The sequence below is a fragment of the Micromys minutus genome (genome assembly GCF_963924665.1).
Source record: "Micromys minutus genome assembly, chromosome: X".
In the NCBI taxonomy this organism is placed as follows: domain Eukaryota; kingdom Metazoa; phylum Chordata; class Mammalia; order Rodentia; family Muridae; genus Micromys; species Micromys minutus.
This window is the reverse complement of record NC_137970.1, coordinates 51,702,582-51,719,577: the sequence shown is the minus strand read 5'-3', so window position 1 is coordinate 51,719,577 and position 16,996 is coordinate 51,702,582. Positions and strand designations below refer to the sequence as shown.

General features: G+C 41.6%; 1 protein-coding gene and 1 pseudogene across 2 annotated transcripts in view; both read left to right on the top strand.

Annotated features, from left to right (window-relative positions):
• The window catches only part of MAGT1 (magnesium transporter 1), a 42,062-nt gene extending 35,068 nt beyond the window's left edge, over nucleotides 1-6,994 (top strand). Inside the window, exons 9-10 of the mRNA XM_080910612.1 lie at nucleotides 2,104-2,194; nucleotides 4,326-6,994. Coding sequence (XP_080766738.1) covers nucleotides 2,104-2,194; nucleotides 4,326-4,341 — 107 coding nt within the window. The 3' untranslated portion in view covers nucleotides 4,342-6,994. The remainder of the gene's footprint in view (nucleotides 1-2,103; nucleotides 2,195-4,325) is intronic.
• An 8,352-nt stretch (nucleotides 6,995-15,346) lies between these two features.
• On the top strand, nucleotides 15,347-16,466 carry LOC308414325 (nucleosome assembly protein 1-like 4; annotated as a pseudogene). Its single transcript has one exon. The product of its transcript is annotated as a nucleosome assembly protein 1-like 4 (transcript).
• Nucleotides 16,467-16,996: the final 530 nt, after the last annotated feature.

The following is a 16,996-nucleotide window of genomic DNA, read 5'->3' as shown; positions in this document are numbered from 1 at the left end:
GTGTGTGTGTGTGTGTGTTTGTATGTATGTATGTATGTATTATGTGTCTTAGGGTTTTATTGCTGTGAAGAGACATCATAACCAAGGCAAGTCTTATAAAAGAAAAACATTTACTTGGGGCTGCAATAGTTTCATAGATTCAGTCTGTTATCCTCATAGCAGAAAGCAGAACAGCATACAGACAGTGAGTTCTACATCTTGATCCATAGGCAACAGAAGGGGACTGATTCTGCAGACAGCTAAGAGGAAGCTCTGGTTCCACACTGGATGGAGCGTGAGCATTGAAAGATCTCAAAGCCCATACCCACAGTGACACACCTCACACCTCCTAATAGTACCAGTCCCCATGGGCCAAGCATTCACACATGAGTCTGTGGGGAACAAACCTTTTCAAACTACCACCACAGTATGTATGTATGTATTACGTACATACATGCATATGTATGTGAATGCCAAAACTTGCATGCTGAGGTCAGAGGATAATTTGTAGGAGTCCCTTCTCCTACTATGTGGGTCCTGGGGAATCAAACTCAGTCAAGCTCGGCAGCAAGCGCTTTTTCTCACTGGCCCAATCGTGATTTGTTTGGATTGCCCATTTCTGTGTTCCTCATTGGGAAAATGTCATCTAAATACAATCTGGTATGGATTTAAGTGGTAAAACACTATAGCAGAATATATTGAAATTATAATTTCATTTAGTTCTTGGATTCCTTTTTTTTTAAATAGTCCTACTACATAGCCCTGGCTGGCTTGGAATTAGCTATGTAGAGAGAGCATGCTTGAGTCTGAATTCACCATGTAGCTCAGGGTGTACTCTTAACTACTGAGTACTGAATTACATGTACTCCACCACAGTTGGCTGTTTTTCATTGAGACTTATTTTTACAATGCTTAATTATATGTGTGTCTGTCTGTCTGGTTATGGGTATGTGCATGTGAGTATAGGTGGGTGGGTACCCTTGGAGACCAGAGGTGAGATCCCTCCCGAAATTCAAGTTACAGGTACTTGTCAGCTTCCTGATAAGGGTGCTTGCAAATGAACTTGTGTTCTCTACAAGAGCAGGTCCATACTTGGAACTGCTGAGCCATCTCTCCAGCTCCATACTTGGTTTTTTTTTTTTTTTTTTTTTTGTCTTCTAGAGGTGGTCTCATGTAGGCCAAGCTGATCTTACTCTTAGTACTTAGTCTAGGCTGGTCTTGAATGTTTGATATTTCTACCTCTTCTTCCCTAGTGCTGGGATCACAGATAGGAGACTTTTTTTTTTAACATTAAATCATTGAAGGCTGTGATGCTTCTATTTTTTTTTTATCTTACAAGATAGGGCCTTGCTACATAATCCTGGTTAGCCTGGGACTTATTTTGTAGACTGGCCTTATATTTGCTTTAATCCTGTGCCCTCTGCTTCATGAACTGTGGGATTATAGGTATAATGTTATATATTTAAACAAATGTATTGCTTTATACAATTGAATCGCATGAGTATATACATAAGTTGACTATTGCATTGTAGTGAAGTAAGCTTACGAGCAATGCAAAAGTGAAGATGAAGGTTGGAGAGATGGCTCAGTGGTTAAGAGCACTGGCTTTCTTCCTGAGATCCTGAGTTCAATTCCCAGCAACCACAGAGTGGCTCACAACTGTCTGTAATAGGATACAGTCCCCTCTTCTGGTGTGTCTGAATCAATGTATCCACATACACAAAATAAATAAATCTTTTTTTAAGTGAAGATGAGAGCTGGGCAGTAATGACACACGCCTCCAGCACTCTAGGAGGCAGAGGCAAGCCTATCTCTGAGAGTTTGAAGCCAGTCTGGTCTACATAGTGAGTTTCAGGACAGCCAGAACTACACAGAGAAAGCCTCTCTTAGGGTGGGAGAGATGAGGTAGGAGTGATTCTGTGATGTGTCTTACTCCCAGGCCACCATTCTTTCTCCTAACCTTTGTTTTCAGATTAAAATGATAAACCCCTCCCCCCAAATGGGTTTGAATCTGTTGGAAAGATGGTTCTTAGCACACTTTCCTCTTTGGAAGAGTAAAGCCTACACTGTGTAGGTGGTTTGTCAGGGGCCACGTGATGACTCTACTTTCTTTGTTCCTTGCAGTGATGTGTATTGCTGGAATTGGACTTGTTGTGTTATTCTTCAGTTGGATGCTCTCTATCTTTCGATCAAAATACCATGGCTATCCATACAGGTATATTCTTATTTTACCTATACTTAAAATGATTAGAGTTAGTATTGCTTACCTTTTAATGCCTTCATTTTGAAAAGTCTCCTGGTTTCCACTTGTTTTCCTGTTTCATTTTGGTTTTGCAACAGGATCTCATCTACCCCAAGCTAGCCTTGAACTCCTGGTCCTCCTGCCTCTATGACCTAAGTTCTGGGCTTATAGGCATACACTATCGTACTGTGTTATGGAGGTCATTGTACTTGAGTGTACATTTTATGTGTTGCTGTTTTTGAGATAGGGTCTCACTGGCTTAGAACTAATTATGTAGCTCAGATTTTCCTTGAACTTGGCAGTAGTACTTCTGCTTCCCAAATTCTGGAACCAAGGGCATATACCTCTCCTGCCTGGTTTATGTGGTCTCTCTCCCTCTCCCCCTCTCCTATGAGATAGGGTCTCACTGTATAGATGAGGCTAAATTCCACAGAGATCTGCCTGCCTTGGCCTCCCAGTGCTGGGATTAATTGTGTGCACCACCACAACTATCTTGTAATTTCTTTTATGGAATTTCAAGGACTTTTGTTGAAGGGGGTTGTTTGGTTTGTTTTGGTTTTCAAGACAGTGTTTCTCTGTGTAGGCCTGGCTGTCTGGAACTTGCTTTGTAGACCAGGCTGGCCTTGAGTCTCAGAGATCTCCCTGCCTCTGCTGGTGTAAAAGGATTGCTCCACACCACTACCTGGCTATTGTTTCTGGTTTTCTTTTTTTTAATAATCTTTGGTTTTTTAATTCATGTGTGAGAGAGAATATACATACCGCATGTATGCAGAGGCCAGAATAGGTATCATTTCCCCTGGAGCTGGAAATAGTTTGATATAAGCTGCTAGCAACCATGTGGTTGCTAGAAACCAATCTCAGGTCCTCTAGAAGAGCATCTCTCCAGCTCCTTGGGCTTTTGCTCGGTTTCTATTTTGTTTTGTGTATGCTTGTGTGCTGGAGTTACAAGTGCTTCCCAACACCATGTCATGTCAAGGTGGCTCACACCGTCTGTGTAACTCAAAGGCTAATGTTGCTGGCCTCTGAGGGAACCTGCACTCAGGTGCATGTGCGCACATAGAGACATAGACACATAATTAAGATTAATAAAAAAACAAAAGGAAACAGCCAGATAGTTTCAAATATTCATAAAGTACATAGATATCCCAGTGGCTAGTAGAGGAAATTGTTGTTGTAGGTTTTTAGTTTTGCTGTTACAGGCAAGTGAAATGGTTGGCTTGGCCGGCCTGTGTTGGTTTTTGAGTATTAGTTAATATTTTTGTTTCTTGTAGACTTATTTTCATATGTATGAGTGTTTTACCTGCACATTATGTTATGTATGTATGTGTACCACATATATACCTGGTACCCACAAAGGTCAGAAGAAGGGTTTTGAAGCCTCTGGAACTGGAGTTACCAATGGTTGTGAGCCGCCATGTGGGTGCTGGGAATTGAACCTGAGACTTCTATGAGATCTGTATATGCTGTTAACTACTGAGCTTCTATCTATTACTCCAGCTTCTGTCATTTCTGTTTTAATACATGGCATCATATGGTGTTGCAGACCTATAATCCCAGCACTCATGGCTACATAATGAATTTGAGCTGGCTTCAAACTCATTATATGTTTAAGCTCATTATATGAGACACTGCCTCAAAAGAGAAGATTACTGGGTCTTCCCCTGTTTCTCACTTTTTGTTTGTGATGCTCAGGTCATGGTACATATTAAAGTCAACATACTATGTATTTATAAAATGTCAAATTTACCTGGGCGTGGTGGCATATTCCTTTACTTCAAGCACTTAGGAGGCAGAGACAGGCAGATCTCTGACTTTGAGGTCAGCCTGGTTTACAAAGCAAGTCCAGGATGTCCAGGGCTGTTATACAAAGAAATCCTGTCCTAAAAAACAACCAAAAAAAAAAAAAAAAGACTGAAGCTTTTCTATTTTTCTTTCTTTTCACACATGTTCCCAGTCAGCCTCTTTCTCTCCCCTGCCTTTCTCTGCCTCTACCTCTTTTCAGGGTTCCTGCTCCCCCTCCACGATAAACCAACTTTTATACTAAAAAAGTATAAAACTTTGTTTTCTTTCAGAGACTAACATATTGATATATGTTTTGTTTCAGCTTTCTGATGAGTTAAAGAGGATTCACAGAAACATTGACACTGGTAATGGAACCTGAAAAATAAAAACTATTTGGTTTTTGAAAAATGCAACCTACATATTTTATATTACCTCTTTTTGTCAAGTGATCTAAATAGTTAATCATTTAACCAAAGATGTGTAGTGCCTTAACAAGAAGTTGTGAGATCATGAAGTATTTGGAATTGTGTTCCTGTTAACCTCCCCTTCCCAGTGAACTTATGAGACATTTGGTTTTGTAGAATTAAGTACTTTGTAAAAATTTAAAACTACTACTTCATTTTACTTAGCACAAAACTCAAAAGTACTTTAGTTAACTTTCGGTCATCTGATTTTATCTTACCTAAGGTTGGGGGTGGAAAGGCTCTGAGCAGGAATTGCCACTTCTGCCTATTGCAAACAACTGCATCTGGAAGCCGTCATTACTTTTTCTTCATTGAGCAGATGCATGTGCTTTACAGTCCTTTCCTCTTGGGCCAAGGTATCATATGCACCGTGTGATCTGAAAATGGACCATGTAGCCTTTGGAAAGATATGTGTCTTCCTCTGTCTTTCTGACTGATATCTGCTGCATATGCCTCCTTTCACACATTAAGTACCTCTAACTAAAGACTGTGCGTGGAAAGATCTTTGATTCATTCTGTTTCTAGTTTTATTTAAAGTGGCCCTTCTCTAATAATAGTTTGTTGCTAAAACTCAGTATAACTTATAAGTGGTCTCAAGTGTTGTGTAAGTTACACAGTGTCATTGATCTCACTTGTACCTGACAGAAAAATAAGCTGAGTTGTGTTCATGGAGAGGACTCTCACAGACTTAGGAAACAAAAGCATGAAATATTGACTTGTTGCCTAGGTACAGAAATGAAAGGGTTTGCCAGTCTGTGGTAGACAAAGGCTGAGCTCTGAGTTTCTGGTCAGCCTGGGCTACATGATGAGATACCGTCTCCAGGAGAAAAAAGGGGAAGAAAGGAAGAAAAATTCTGTATTTTCAAGCTGAGACTGTGGCTCAGAGATAGAGTGCTCGTCTACCACAAATCACATCCCAATGCCTTAGGGGAAAAAAGAAGGATTTCTTGAAACCTGGTCTGTGTATTGTTTTTCCTTTTGGTAAGGACTGTTCCTTGAAATCTGCTCTTTTGTTTTTTAAAACACATGTTCTGTAAAACATGGGCTATTTTTTAAATAAGTGTTTTTTGAAACCTCTCTTTTTGAGACAGCGCTAGCTGGTCTTACCTCCATCATGGAGACCTGCCCCACTCTAGCTCACATTGATCCTCGTGTCTCAGCTTCTCACGTGCTGGGATTGCAGGCAGTGCCACCATTGACTGTAATCTGCTTTTTATTTACCCATAAATTAGAGATAGAAAGAATGGTGGCAGGTACCTGCCTCTGCTCTTACCTACCCTGCCGCCTGAAGCAGAATCCACGAAGTCCAAGAATTTGAGACAGAGAGCCTGACATCATATTAACACCTTGTCTCAAAAATACTTCAGAAAATAAAACTATAAAGTAATTTTGTTTGAATTTCATCTTTTTTTTCCTGATAGTGAGAATAACCATATATGCTAACCAGTCTCCCATGAGGAATATTTAAATAACGGTTATGATATGGCTGACTCTGGCTTTCACCATAGTTATACAGAGTAATCAGAAATGCCACTGTTAAGAAAGTATAGGGTTGAATGGAGCTCAGTGGTAGAGCACTTGGGTATTATAGAGCACTTACATGGCTGTGGGTTCAATCCTAGACCTAGGACTCTCACAAAAAAAACTAGGAATGTGGCTGAAAAGTATAAAGACATATTATAAATATTACGTTTAAAATACAGAGATAAATACGTTGTTGAATTGATACAGTGCTTGCCTAACTGACAGGAAACCATGGGTTTGATCCACAACATCACATAACCCCCAGTGCACTCAGGAGATAGACAGGAAGATTAAGAAGTCCAACCTCATCCTTGAGTATATAGTGAGTTTAAAGCCAAACTAAGCTACATTGTCTATCCCAATGACAAAAAGAAAAAACAAGAAAAGATACTGTGACTGTTCCCTGCTTTGATCATGCCTTCCCATGTCTTATATAGAGAGGTTTATGGAAAGAGATGGACATAATTGGCACAGGAAAAGAATGTTTGGGTGGTTTGTTATTATTGCTATAAATTTGGTGACTAGGATACAGTTGATTGTTCCTTGTAAACTGAGTGATTCTTAATTCCTTATGTGCTATTCTTGTACTTGTCTCTGCCAAATGAATATATGCTGTGATTCTTAGGAAACTAGTGTGAAGACTTGTAAAATGGAGCTGGGCAGTACTCCTACTGTGTAACCTCTAGCTGCTGTTGTCTCCCGTGGTCAGTGTTTTGTGTGTTTTCTCTTTGTTTAAGAGCAACATTCTTCAGTACGGAGAAAGGCATGCTCTGGCTAAAATCTGCAAAGAGCAGATTTTCTCATTTAAAATAGTGTTACTTTTGTGGAAATTTTAAATTTAGCTTTTATCTGAAGTGCCTTAAGTAGATTCTTAATTTACTTTTCTAGTACTGGTTTAAATATAATTCATTATGTATTTTAAATACACTATTCAAAATGATACATTATTATAGCAAAGATAACAAATGTCAGGCTTACTGCTTCCTGTCAATAAACTTCTGCAATCCAAATTACATGGTTTTTATTCTCTATTGTCATTGCTTTTCAGTTACTATTGTAAAATACTCTGAGTCAAGCAACTTAAGAGTGACACGGTCCATTTTGGCTCAAAGATGGAAAAGAATATATCTAGAGAAGACATGGCAGCTGAGCAGGAATCCCTCAGGCAGTCAGGAAGCAGAAGGAGAGCAAGATCACTCTAGCAAGACTCTCTGTGAACGGTTCCACAACCTACCAAACACTACCACTAGCTAAGACATGAGCCTATGAGGGTGTTTTTCATCCAAACCTTTCTACAGAGGGGTCAATATGAAATATCAAAGAGGAATTCTTATGTTAGAATGTTCTCTCTTAAATGTTTAATTAAATTTGCCTAATTTTTGTACTGTCCTGCAACACTGCATTTCCTAGAACAGTTCTGTCCATCACCTCTAGATTAAGATAAACTCTTCTGATGGGTGTGGCGGCATATACCCTTAATCCCAGCATTGGGAAGTAGAGGCAGGCAGATGTCTATGAGTTGGAGGCCACCCTGCTCTACAGTAGTATTTCCAGTCCGACCAGGGTTATCATGAGACCTGCTCTCTCTAAATAATAAACAGGTTATTATTTGGTGACCCCTTTGGAAATCTAATGATCTTTTCACTTAGCTAATGCTAAGACCATCAGAAAATACAGATATTTGCATTATGACTCACAGTGGTACCAAAATTACAGTTATAAAGTAGCAATGAACATAATTTTATGGTTGGAGGAGGGTCACTACAACATGAGGAAGTGTATTAAAGGGTTGCAGCCTTAAGAAGATTGAGCACCACTGGATTAGAACCATTGGAGCATAGTGGGTTTCTTGGTTGGCTATAATAGTAATCTCTAAATGTTGAGCTAAATCACTTGAAATACAGGGACACCGGGCATGGTGGTGCATGCCTTTATCCCTGTATTCTGGGAGACAGCCAGGCAGATGTCTGAGTTTGAAGCCAGCCCGGTCTAGAAAGTGAGTTCCAATACAGCCAGGACACTGAGAAACCCTGTCGCAAGCAAACAAAAAGCCCTAAAGCCTGAATTATATTTATTTTAAATTTAGACACATGTATCTTTAATAGTTTACATAGTAGAACAGCAGGAAAGAACTCTGAAGGAACTTTGTGGAAGATCACCTTCAGGTGCATAGTAAATTGGAAGGCACTCAGATTACAGAAGAGCTTGCCTCAAAAAGAAATCATTAAAATGCTTTTTAGAAAGGCTGTGCTTGGAACTTCTATATCTACTATTAGGTCTTATGACATGGCCCCTACCTGTTCTGAGCAAGGGTGGGATCACCATTGACAGAGTATCCTGATAGTATTGAAAACCAAAGCCAAAAAGACATTAGATGTGCTTAAATTAGTACCTTCACCTGCAATGCTGAAGAAAACCTGTCCTAGAAAAATGAAGCAATTTACTGAAGGTTATTCCAAGGAAATGCTTACAGGTTTTCCACTTTGCTGAAAATACCCTATAGATTATATTTTACTTGCAGATGCAAATTGCTCTCTGGAGACCATAGTCCACCTTGATTGCTTCCTGACATCCAGATTTCTGGAGAAGTCCTAATGAAAAAGGCATTTCCCAGGAGAGCTGATCGTGCAGGTGCCCTAAGGAGGGAGTTTTGATTGACAGTCTTTAGTCTGAACATAGAATGTGAGATAAGTCTTTCACCAGTGCTAACTAGAGAAGCTACTGGGGGCTCGAGAGATGGCTCAGCGGTTAAGAACACTGACTGCTCTTCCAGAGGCCCCGAGTTCAAATCCCAGCAACTACATGGTAGCTCACAACCATCTATAATGAGATCTGATGCCCTCTTCTGGTGTGTCTGAGGACAGCTACAGTGTACTTATATATAATAAATAAATACATCTTTAAAAAAGAGAGAGAAGCTTCTGAACTTTGGGCAGAGGTGTCCCTTAAACTTTGTGTTCTCTTTTTCCCTTATGAAATTAAAAAAAAAAAAAAAAACTTCCAATGCTTATCGCCAACTGAAATAGAATACCATTCAAAACAACAAAACCAAGCCTAGTGATAACATGTCTTTAGTTCCAGTGGTCGGGAGGCCAGGGATCTTGTGTTTATGTAACCCTTGTTTCCACTGTTGCAGGCCAGCCAGTGCTACATAGTGAGACCCTGTCTCAGAAACACAAATTACCCAGAAATTTTACACATTTGTAATCCCAGCACTTGGAACTTCCTCACCTTGGAGAATCAAGAGTGCAAGGCCAGCCTGAGCTACATAGCACATTCTAACCTGATCTGGGCTGTGGATGGGGACCCCTATGTCAACGAACAAGCCTGTAATGAAATGCTATCTCATACCTACTGTAGTAGCTACTATCAGAAAAACAGTAAACTAGTAAGGGTATGAAGAAATTGAACCTTTACAACTGGTAGGGATATAAAATTATGTGACTTGGGAAATTCTTGACTGGAAAACACTGTCAACACTCATCAGAAACGTATTTGGGGGGGCTGGAGAGATGGCTCTAACTTCAAGAGCACTTGTTATTGCAGAGTACCCAAGTTCACTTCCCAGCACTCAGCCTACTTTCAGGGGATCCAGTGACTTCTGACCTTGAAAGGCACCAGATACATACGTGGTACACATATTCATACATGCAGGCAAAATATTCATGCACATAAGATTTAAAACTTAACATTAGGCAGACATAATAGTATATACCTGTAATAACAGCAGTTGAAAGGTTGAGGATCCTTTCTCAAAAAAACAAAACAGCCAATAATCCTAGCAATCCAGAGGCAGATGCAGGAGGATCTGAAGTCGAAGGCTACAATCAGCTGTATAGCAAGTTATAGGCAAGCTGGGAATACAGGAGGTCCTGTCTCAAAAAAAAAAAAAAAAAAAAAAGTCAGGTGGGATGGTGCACATGTATACTTCTACTAGTTAGGGCTTATCACCCAAAGAAGCTGGATTTCAAGGTCAACCTTCAGTATATAGTGCACATAGCCTGGACAACATTAGACACAAGTATAAAGACAATCCAAGTTTTAATATACAATTACCATATAATCTAGGAGTTTATAGGTCTATCCCCAAAAAATAGTAGAAATGGGGTTTTGAGCAGTTGTACCCCAATGTTTGCACAACTTTATTCATAATAGCTGAAAGGCAGAAAGCATGCTTGATTTCTACCGAAAAGGAATGGCAAAACACAGTGTTATGCAAGCATAAAAGCAAGAACATCCCAAGGTGGTTGTAGTGGCTAGTGCCAACTACTCACAATGCTGAGGCAGAAGGAGTACTTGAGCCTAAGAGTTTGAAAGCAGCCTGATGAAATATAAGATTACATCTCTAAGCAAGGGGCAGAGGGGAGAGATTGCAATATTTTGCAATGTGACTGAGCCTTAGGATATGATACTAAATGAAATAATCCAGCCACAAAAAAGACAAACCCTGATCACACATACACAAGGTGTGTACAATACTGGAGTTTGCAGCGACAGAAAACAAATGAGATGAGAAGCTGGAGTGAGTTGCTGGGGTTGTTGAATGGTGTGCAGTTTCAATTCTAAAAGGCAGAAGGAATTCTGGCCCCAAGCTTTAGTTCACAGAGCACTTGCCTAACATACATGAGGCCCAATGCTTATCACCACAAAGTTGCAGGGGATACAGTTCAGGAGAACTTTTGTCTAGATTCAATCACACACAGTCCCAGCACTCAAGACTTAAGGGCAAGAGAAACAGGAGTTCAGGGCCATTACTAGCTATGTAATAAGTTAGGACAACCTGAGGTACATCAAGACCCTGATTCAAAAAGCAAAAGCAAGACGGACATGGTGGTGCATGTACCAGCGCTTGGGAGGCAGAGGAGATCTTTATTTTGGGACCAGTCTGGTACAGAGAGTAAATTCCAAGATGTAGTGTGATTGTGTCTCAAAAAAAATATGGGGGGCTGGAGAGATGGCTCAGCGATTAAGAGTGCTGGCTGCTCTTCCGGAGGACCTGAGTTCAATCCTCAGCAACCACATGGTGGCTCACAACCATCTATAATGGGATCTGATGCCCTCTAATGATGTGCCTGAAGACAGCTACAGTGTACTTATATATAATAAATAAATTTTTTAAAATATGAACGAACAGTTGTCTTCTGGAAATTGATGGCAAAGGGTGGCTTAGCAGAGGTGAACTACACAAGCTGGGCACGGTGGCTGACATCTGTAGTTCCAGCCCTCTGGGCACAGAGGCAGGAGGACCACAAGTTCATGGACTGCCTAGGCAATATATCTTGATCTTGGGGGAGAGGGATACATATTTTAGCTGTGAGGAGGTCAAGCAGATTGCCACGGAGGGCGTTAAGTCATATTGACATCCTCACCCCCCACGTTACCTTTAAGCTTCTAACACAATGGTTTGCGCGCACACACACACACACACACACACACTGGTTAAAGCTATGCATGTGTTACAAGCTTGTAACTTCATCAGTCAGGAGGCATAGACATGATGATTACCACAAATTCAAGGCCAGCTTAGGTTTCACAGTGAGAAGACCCTGTCTCAAAACAAAACAACAACCAAAAGGCTAAGAGGCTAGAAAGATGGCTTCGCAGTTAAGAGCACTTGTTGCACTTGACCTGGGTTCAGCTTGTAGTGTTCACAGAGCAGCTCGCAAGCATCTGGAACAGCAATCCCAGAGGACCCAGTGTTCTCTTCTGGCCGCTGAGAGCTCCAAGCATGGCAGCAATGCCCACACATACATGCTGGCAGAATGCCCATATGCTTATCATAAAAATAAGATTTTTAAAAGTCTTTTGAAATAATTTTTAGTTATGATGATGGAGTGGGTATGTCCATGTGGGTGTAGGTCTCTCCAGAGCCCCTCTGTGTTCCATCTCAGAACTGGAGTTATAAATGCTTGTGAGTCAGCTGACATGGGTGCTGAAAAATGAACTTACGTCCTCTAGAAGAGTAGCATGGTATGTTATCGTAACTGCTGGGCCATGTCTACAGCCCCTGAAATTAGGTCAATAGAATAAGCATAGTTTAATCAAAACAAAACCAGAAAAATCACAATGGTAGGAATTCTGGAGTTTTGGTTTTCGTTTTCTGTTTCTTGGATTTTTTTTGTTTTGTTTTGTTTTGTTTTTTTCTGTAGCTCATCTGGCCTTGAATTCTCAACTCTCTTGCCTCAACCTGCCTCGTATACACATGATGGAATTACAAGCATGTACACCAGACCCCATTTATTTAGTGCTGTAGATTGAACCCAGGGTCTCATGCATTCTAGACAAGTAATGGACTGTGTGAATTAAATCCCTACCCCCTGAAACATTAAACTGGGCTTTTTATTTTTAAGTTTGTTTTGTCTTTCTCTTTCTCTCTTTCTCTTTCTTTCTTCCTTTGAAATGAGGCCTCATGCAGACTTCAATGGCCTCAAACCCAGCATGTTAATAGGGCTAAGTTTCAAAAACATTGTTTTTCATGTGAGCATATTTTAGAAATATGATGACAGCAGATGCTGGTGAGGATTCGGAGAAAGGAACACTATTTCATTGTTGGTGGGATTGCAAGCTGGCATGACCACTCTGAAAATCAGTCTGGAGGTTCCTCAGAAAATTGGACATATTACTACCTGAGAAACCAGCTACACCACTCCTGGGCATAACCCAAAAGATGCTCCAACATATAACAAGGATACATACTTCACTGTGCTTATAGCAGCTTTATTTATAATAGCCAGAAGCTGGAAAGAACCCAGATGTCCTTCAACATAGGAATGGATACAGAAAATGTGCTACATTTACACAATGGAGTACCACTCAGCTATTAGAAACAATGACTTTATGAACTACTTTGGCAAATGGATGGAACTAGAAAATATCATCCTGAATGAGGTAACCCAATCACAAAAGAACACACATGGTATGCAGTCACTGATAAGTAGATACTATCTCAAAAGCTCAGATTACCCGAGATACAATTCACAGACACACATGGTATGTACTCACTTATCAGTGGACATTAGCCATAAAATACAGGTACCATGTTACACTCCACAGACCTGAAGAAACTAAACAAGAAGGAAGACACAAGCAAGGATGCTTGAATCTCACTTAGAAGTGGAAATATAGAAGAAGCAGATGGAGGAAGGGAATGGGAGGACAGAGGGAATGGGGAGGGGAATACTGGCTTCAGGATCAGGTGTGGGGAAGGAGGGGTGAGATGGGTAGATGGCCATGAGAATGAATGGAAATGTGCTGTTGGTGGGGGTGAGGAGGGGGGGCATCTCCAGGATGTCTCCGGGATGAGACAGAGACCTGGCATAAGGGAGGGGCCCAAGAATCAATGGGGGTGGCCTTAGCTGTGACTCACTTCACTGGGATTATGGAACCTCCTGTGGCAGGCAGGAGCCCCAGTGGAGTGATAGATATACCAATCTACCCACAAAACTTTCGATCCAAAATGTATCCTGTTTACAAGAAATACAAGCACAGGGCATAGACCAGAGACTGAGGGAATTGAAATCTATTCCATGGGAAATCACATATCCCTAACACTATTAATGATAGTCTGTTATGCTTGCAGACAGGAGCATATTTTTCTCTGAGAGGCTCCACCCAGCAGCTGACTCAGATGGATGCAGACACCCACAGCCAAACAGTGGATGGAGCCTGGGACTCTTAATGGAAGAATAGAAGGAAGGATTGCAGGTCCCAAAGGGGAGAGCAACTCCATAGGAAGACAAACAGTCAACTAACCTGGACCCTTAGGGTTCTAATAGTCTGAACCCCCAACCAAAGAACACATGAGGGCTGGACCTATGCTTTCTTATACATATGTAGCATATGTGCACCGTGGCCTTCATGTGGGTCCTGAACAACTGGAACATCCCAAAAGATGTCTGTACAAGAAATATGTTCTAATGTCTGGGCTGCCTTGTCTGGCCTCTGTGGGAGGAGAAGCACCTATCTTCACAGAGACTTGAAGTGCCTGGGTGGGAGTGATACCCAGGTGCTTCCATTAGCTCAGAAGAGAAAGGAAGGGAGGATGAAGAAAAGATTGTGGGATGGAGGGCAGGAGAGGACAGTGAATGGGATGTAAAGGGAATAAGTAAAAAAAGTAACAATTAAGCAAGGGGAGGTGGAAGGGAATAACATTTGAAACATAAATACATAAAATATCCAATAAAAATTTAGAAATAACAACAACAACAACAAAAGACTACAGCCAACTGGATCACCTTTAACCCCAGCATTTGGGAGGCAGAGGAAAGAGGATCTCTGTGAGTTTGAGGCCAGCACAGTCTAGCTTCAGGATAGCCAGTGCTACATAGTGAGATCCTGTCTCAGATAACCACAACAATAAAAGAATTACCCACAGTTAATCCAAAGACAATCTGCCAAAAGTTTCACATAAGCAATTCTATTATTAAAATTAGAAAACTAAAGACAAAGAATGACTCATGGTACAGATGTCAAGAGATGGTCTTCAGGCTCTTTTGGGGTGACAATTTAAGGACGTTCAGTTAAAAGTTAAATCATCTGTAGAATGAGTGATTAGAATATTCCAATAAAAATAAATAAATAAATAAAGACTGTTCCAATAAATGTTTTGTTATAATGACTTACACCTGGGGGAAAGGACTTACAGAAATGAGTTTCAATTGGTTCCACCCACTATCCAGCTTCAGAAAGAATTCATTTTGTCTGAACCTACTAGCTTCTTCACGGCACATGAGTTAATGTAAAAATTGTTATTGCATCTGCTTCTTATGCTAATCTCTACATACAAGATTTGAAGATTATGTCAAGTTTATGGCTCCGCAATTACTACCAACAGAACCTGGGTCCCGCATTTATTTTAGCAACAACTATATTAGTTTTGCTCACTGGTGATGAACAAAGGCTTGGCCTAAAGCAAGCACTCTAAATATTTATATAATAATCCCTGAATAAGTAAAAGCTTAAAAAGTAGTGCCACAGTCAGGCATAATAGCATACACCAGTAATCCCAACACTTGGGAAGTGGTGGCAGGAGGATTATAAATTGAAATTACCCTGGGCTAAACAGTGAGTTCCTAGTCAGCCTGTGTTACATGAGAACCTCAGTAGCTATATTGATATCCGACAATATGTGGCTCATAAGTTAAGAGCAATTGCTGCTTTTCTAGAGGACCATAATTCAATTGCCTGCACCCAGGGGATCCAATGCCCTCTCTGTCCTCTGAGGGCATCAGGCATGAATGGATATGGTGCACAGACATCCAGGCAAAACATCCATACACATTTTTAAAAAGTCACGGAGCGAGCTTAGGACAAATGCCACTGCTGCAGGAAGCACGGGGGGACAAAGGCAAACCAGATGGCAGAAAGCAGTCTTTCAGATGAAGGCCTGCAGATTCTGTGGCAGCTGCTAAAAATGCCAGGAATACAGAAAAACTCACAGACCAGGTGATGCAGAACCCACAAGTGCTGGCAGCTTTGCAGGAACGTCTTGACAACGTCTCTCCTTCTAGTTACATAGAAACTTTACCCAAAGCTTTCAAAAGTAGAAATGGATGCTCTGAAGCAACTCCAGGTGAGGTGTGTGCACATAGAAGCTAAGTTCTATGAGGAAGTTCATGACCTGGAGAGAAAGTATGTGGCCTTGTACCTGCCTCTATTTGACAAGAAAAGAGAATTCATTGCTGGTGACATGATGCAGAGTCAGCGTGGCCCAGTGAGAATGAGGAGGTTGACAAGTTGGCTGGAGATGTGAAGAATAAAGTAGTCATAGCTGAGAAAGAAGCAGCGACAGTGGAAGAACTGAACCCCAAAGACATCCCTGAGTTCTGGTTCACCATCTTCAGAAGTGTGAACATGCTTAGCGAGCTGGTGCAGTAATGTGATGAACTGATCTTGAAACACCTGCAGGATATCAAAGAGAATTTCGGACCCTGGACAGCCTGTGTCTTTTGTGCTGGAGTTTCACTTTGAACCCAGCAACTATTTCACCAATCCTGTCCTGACGAAAACATACAAGATGAAATCAGAGCCAGACAAGGCCGACCCGTTTTCTTTCGAAGGTGCTGAAATTGTAGGCTGTGGTGGGTGCACACAACAGACTGAATAAAGGAAAAAAATGTCACCGTCAAAATAATCAAGAAAAAGCAGAAACACAAGGGCCGGGGCACCGTACGGAGCATCACCAAGCAAGTTCCCAATGAACCCTTCTTCAACTTCTTCAGCCCCCTGAAAGCCTCTAGAGATGGAGAATCTCCGGATGAAGATTCCGAGTTAAGACTTTGAAATTGGGCACTTTTTCTGTGAGCACATTGTGCCATGGACTGTCTCCTCTACTTCACGATGATGACAATTTTGAAAAAGGCAGGGTGGGTGCAGAGGAGGAATTGGAAGGTGATGAGGAGAGAGAAGACGAGGATGATGCTGATGTTAACCCCAAGAAAGAACCCAGCCAGCCAGCGGAGTGCAAGCAGCAGTGAGAAGCAGTGACCCTGTAGGGCTGCCTCCTGGACAGCGGTGAGGACCACAGGCTGCAGGCAGGGGCCTCAGTCCCTGTCAAAGCAGAATTTTGTTGACAGTGCTGTAATATCTAACCATTTCCAAGTCCATGATTCCTCTCCCCCTTCCCTTCTTACTTTGGTCAACTTGTACAGTGGAGACTGCTGCAGTTCAGAACAGGAGATTTAGTTGAAGATCACTTGGGGCGGGCCGAGGTTGTGCCTGGGATTGACAGAGCCTGGTGATTGTGTGCACTCGGCCCTCCTCTACTGGAAAGGCCCCATGATTTCCAGCCGCCGAGCGGTGTGGGAAGCTACACCAGCTGCTGTGCCCTAGTCCTCTCCCAAGCACTGTAGAGGAAGCTGTGCTCACCTTAGAGCATTTTTCCCCTGGGTTTTGGTTTAAGGGGTGAGTGGGTTGTGGCACACACCTGAGGCCAGAGCTGCCGGGTTCACCCTCAGCTTATTCCCTTGTGCTTGAGGGGCTTTGAATGTCATTGTCCTCCTTCCAC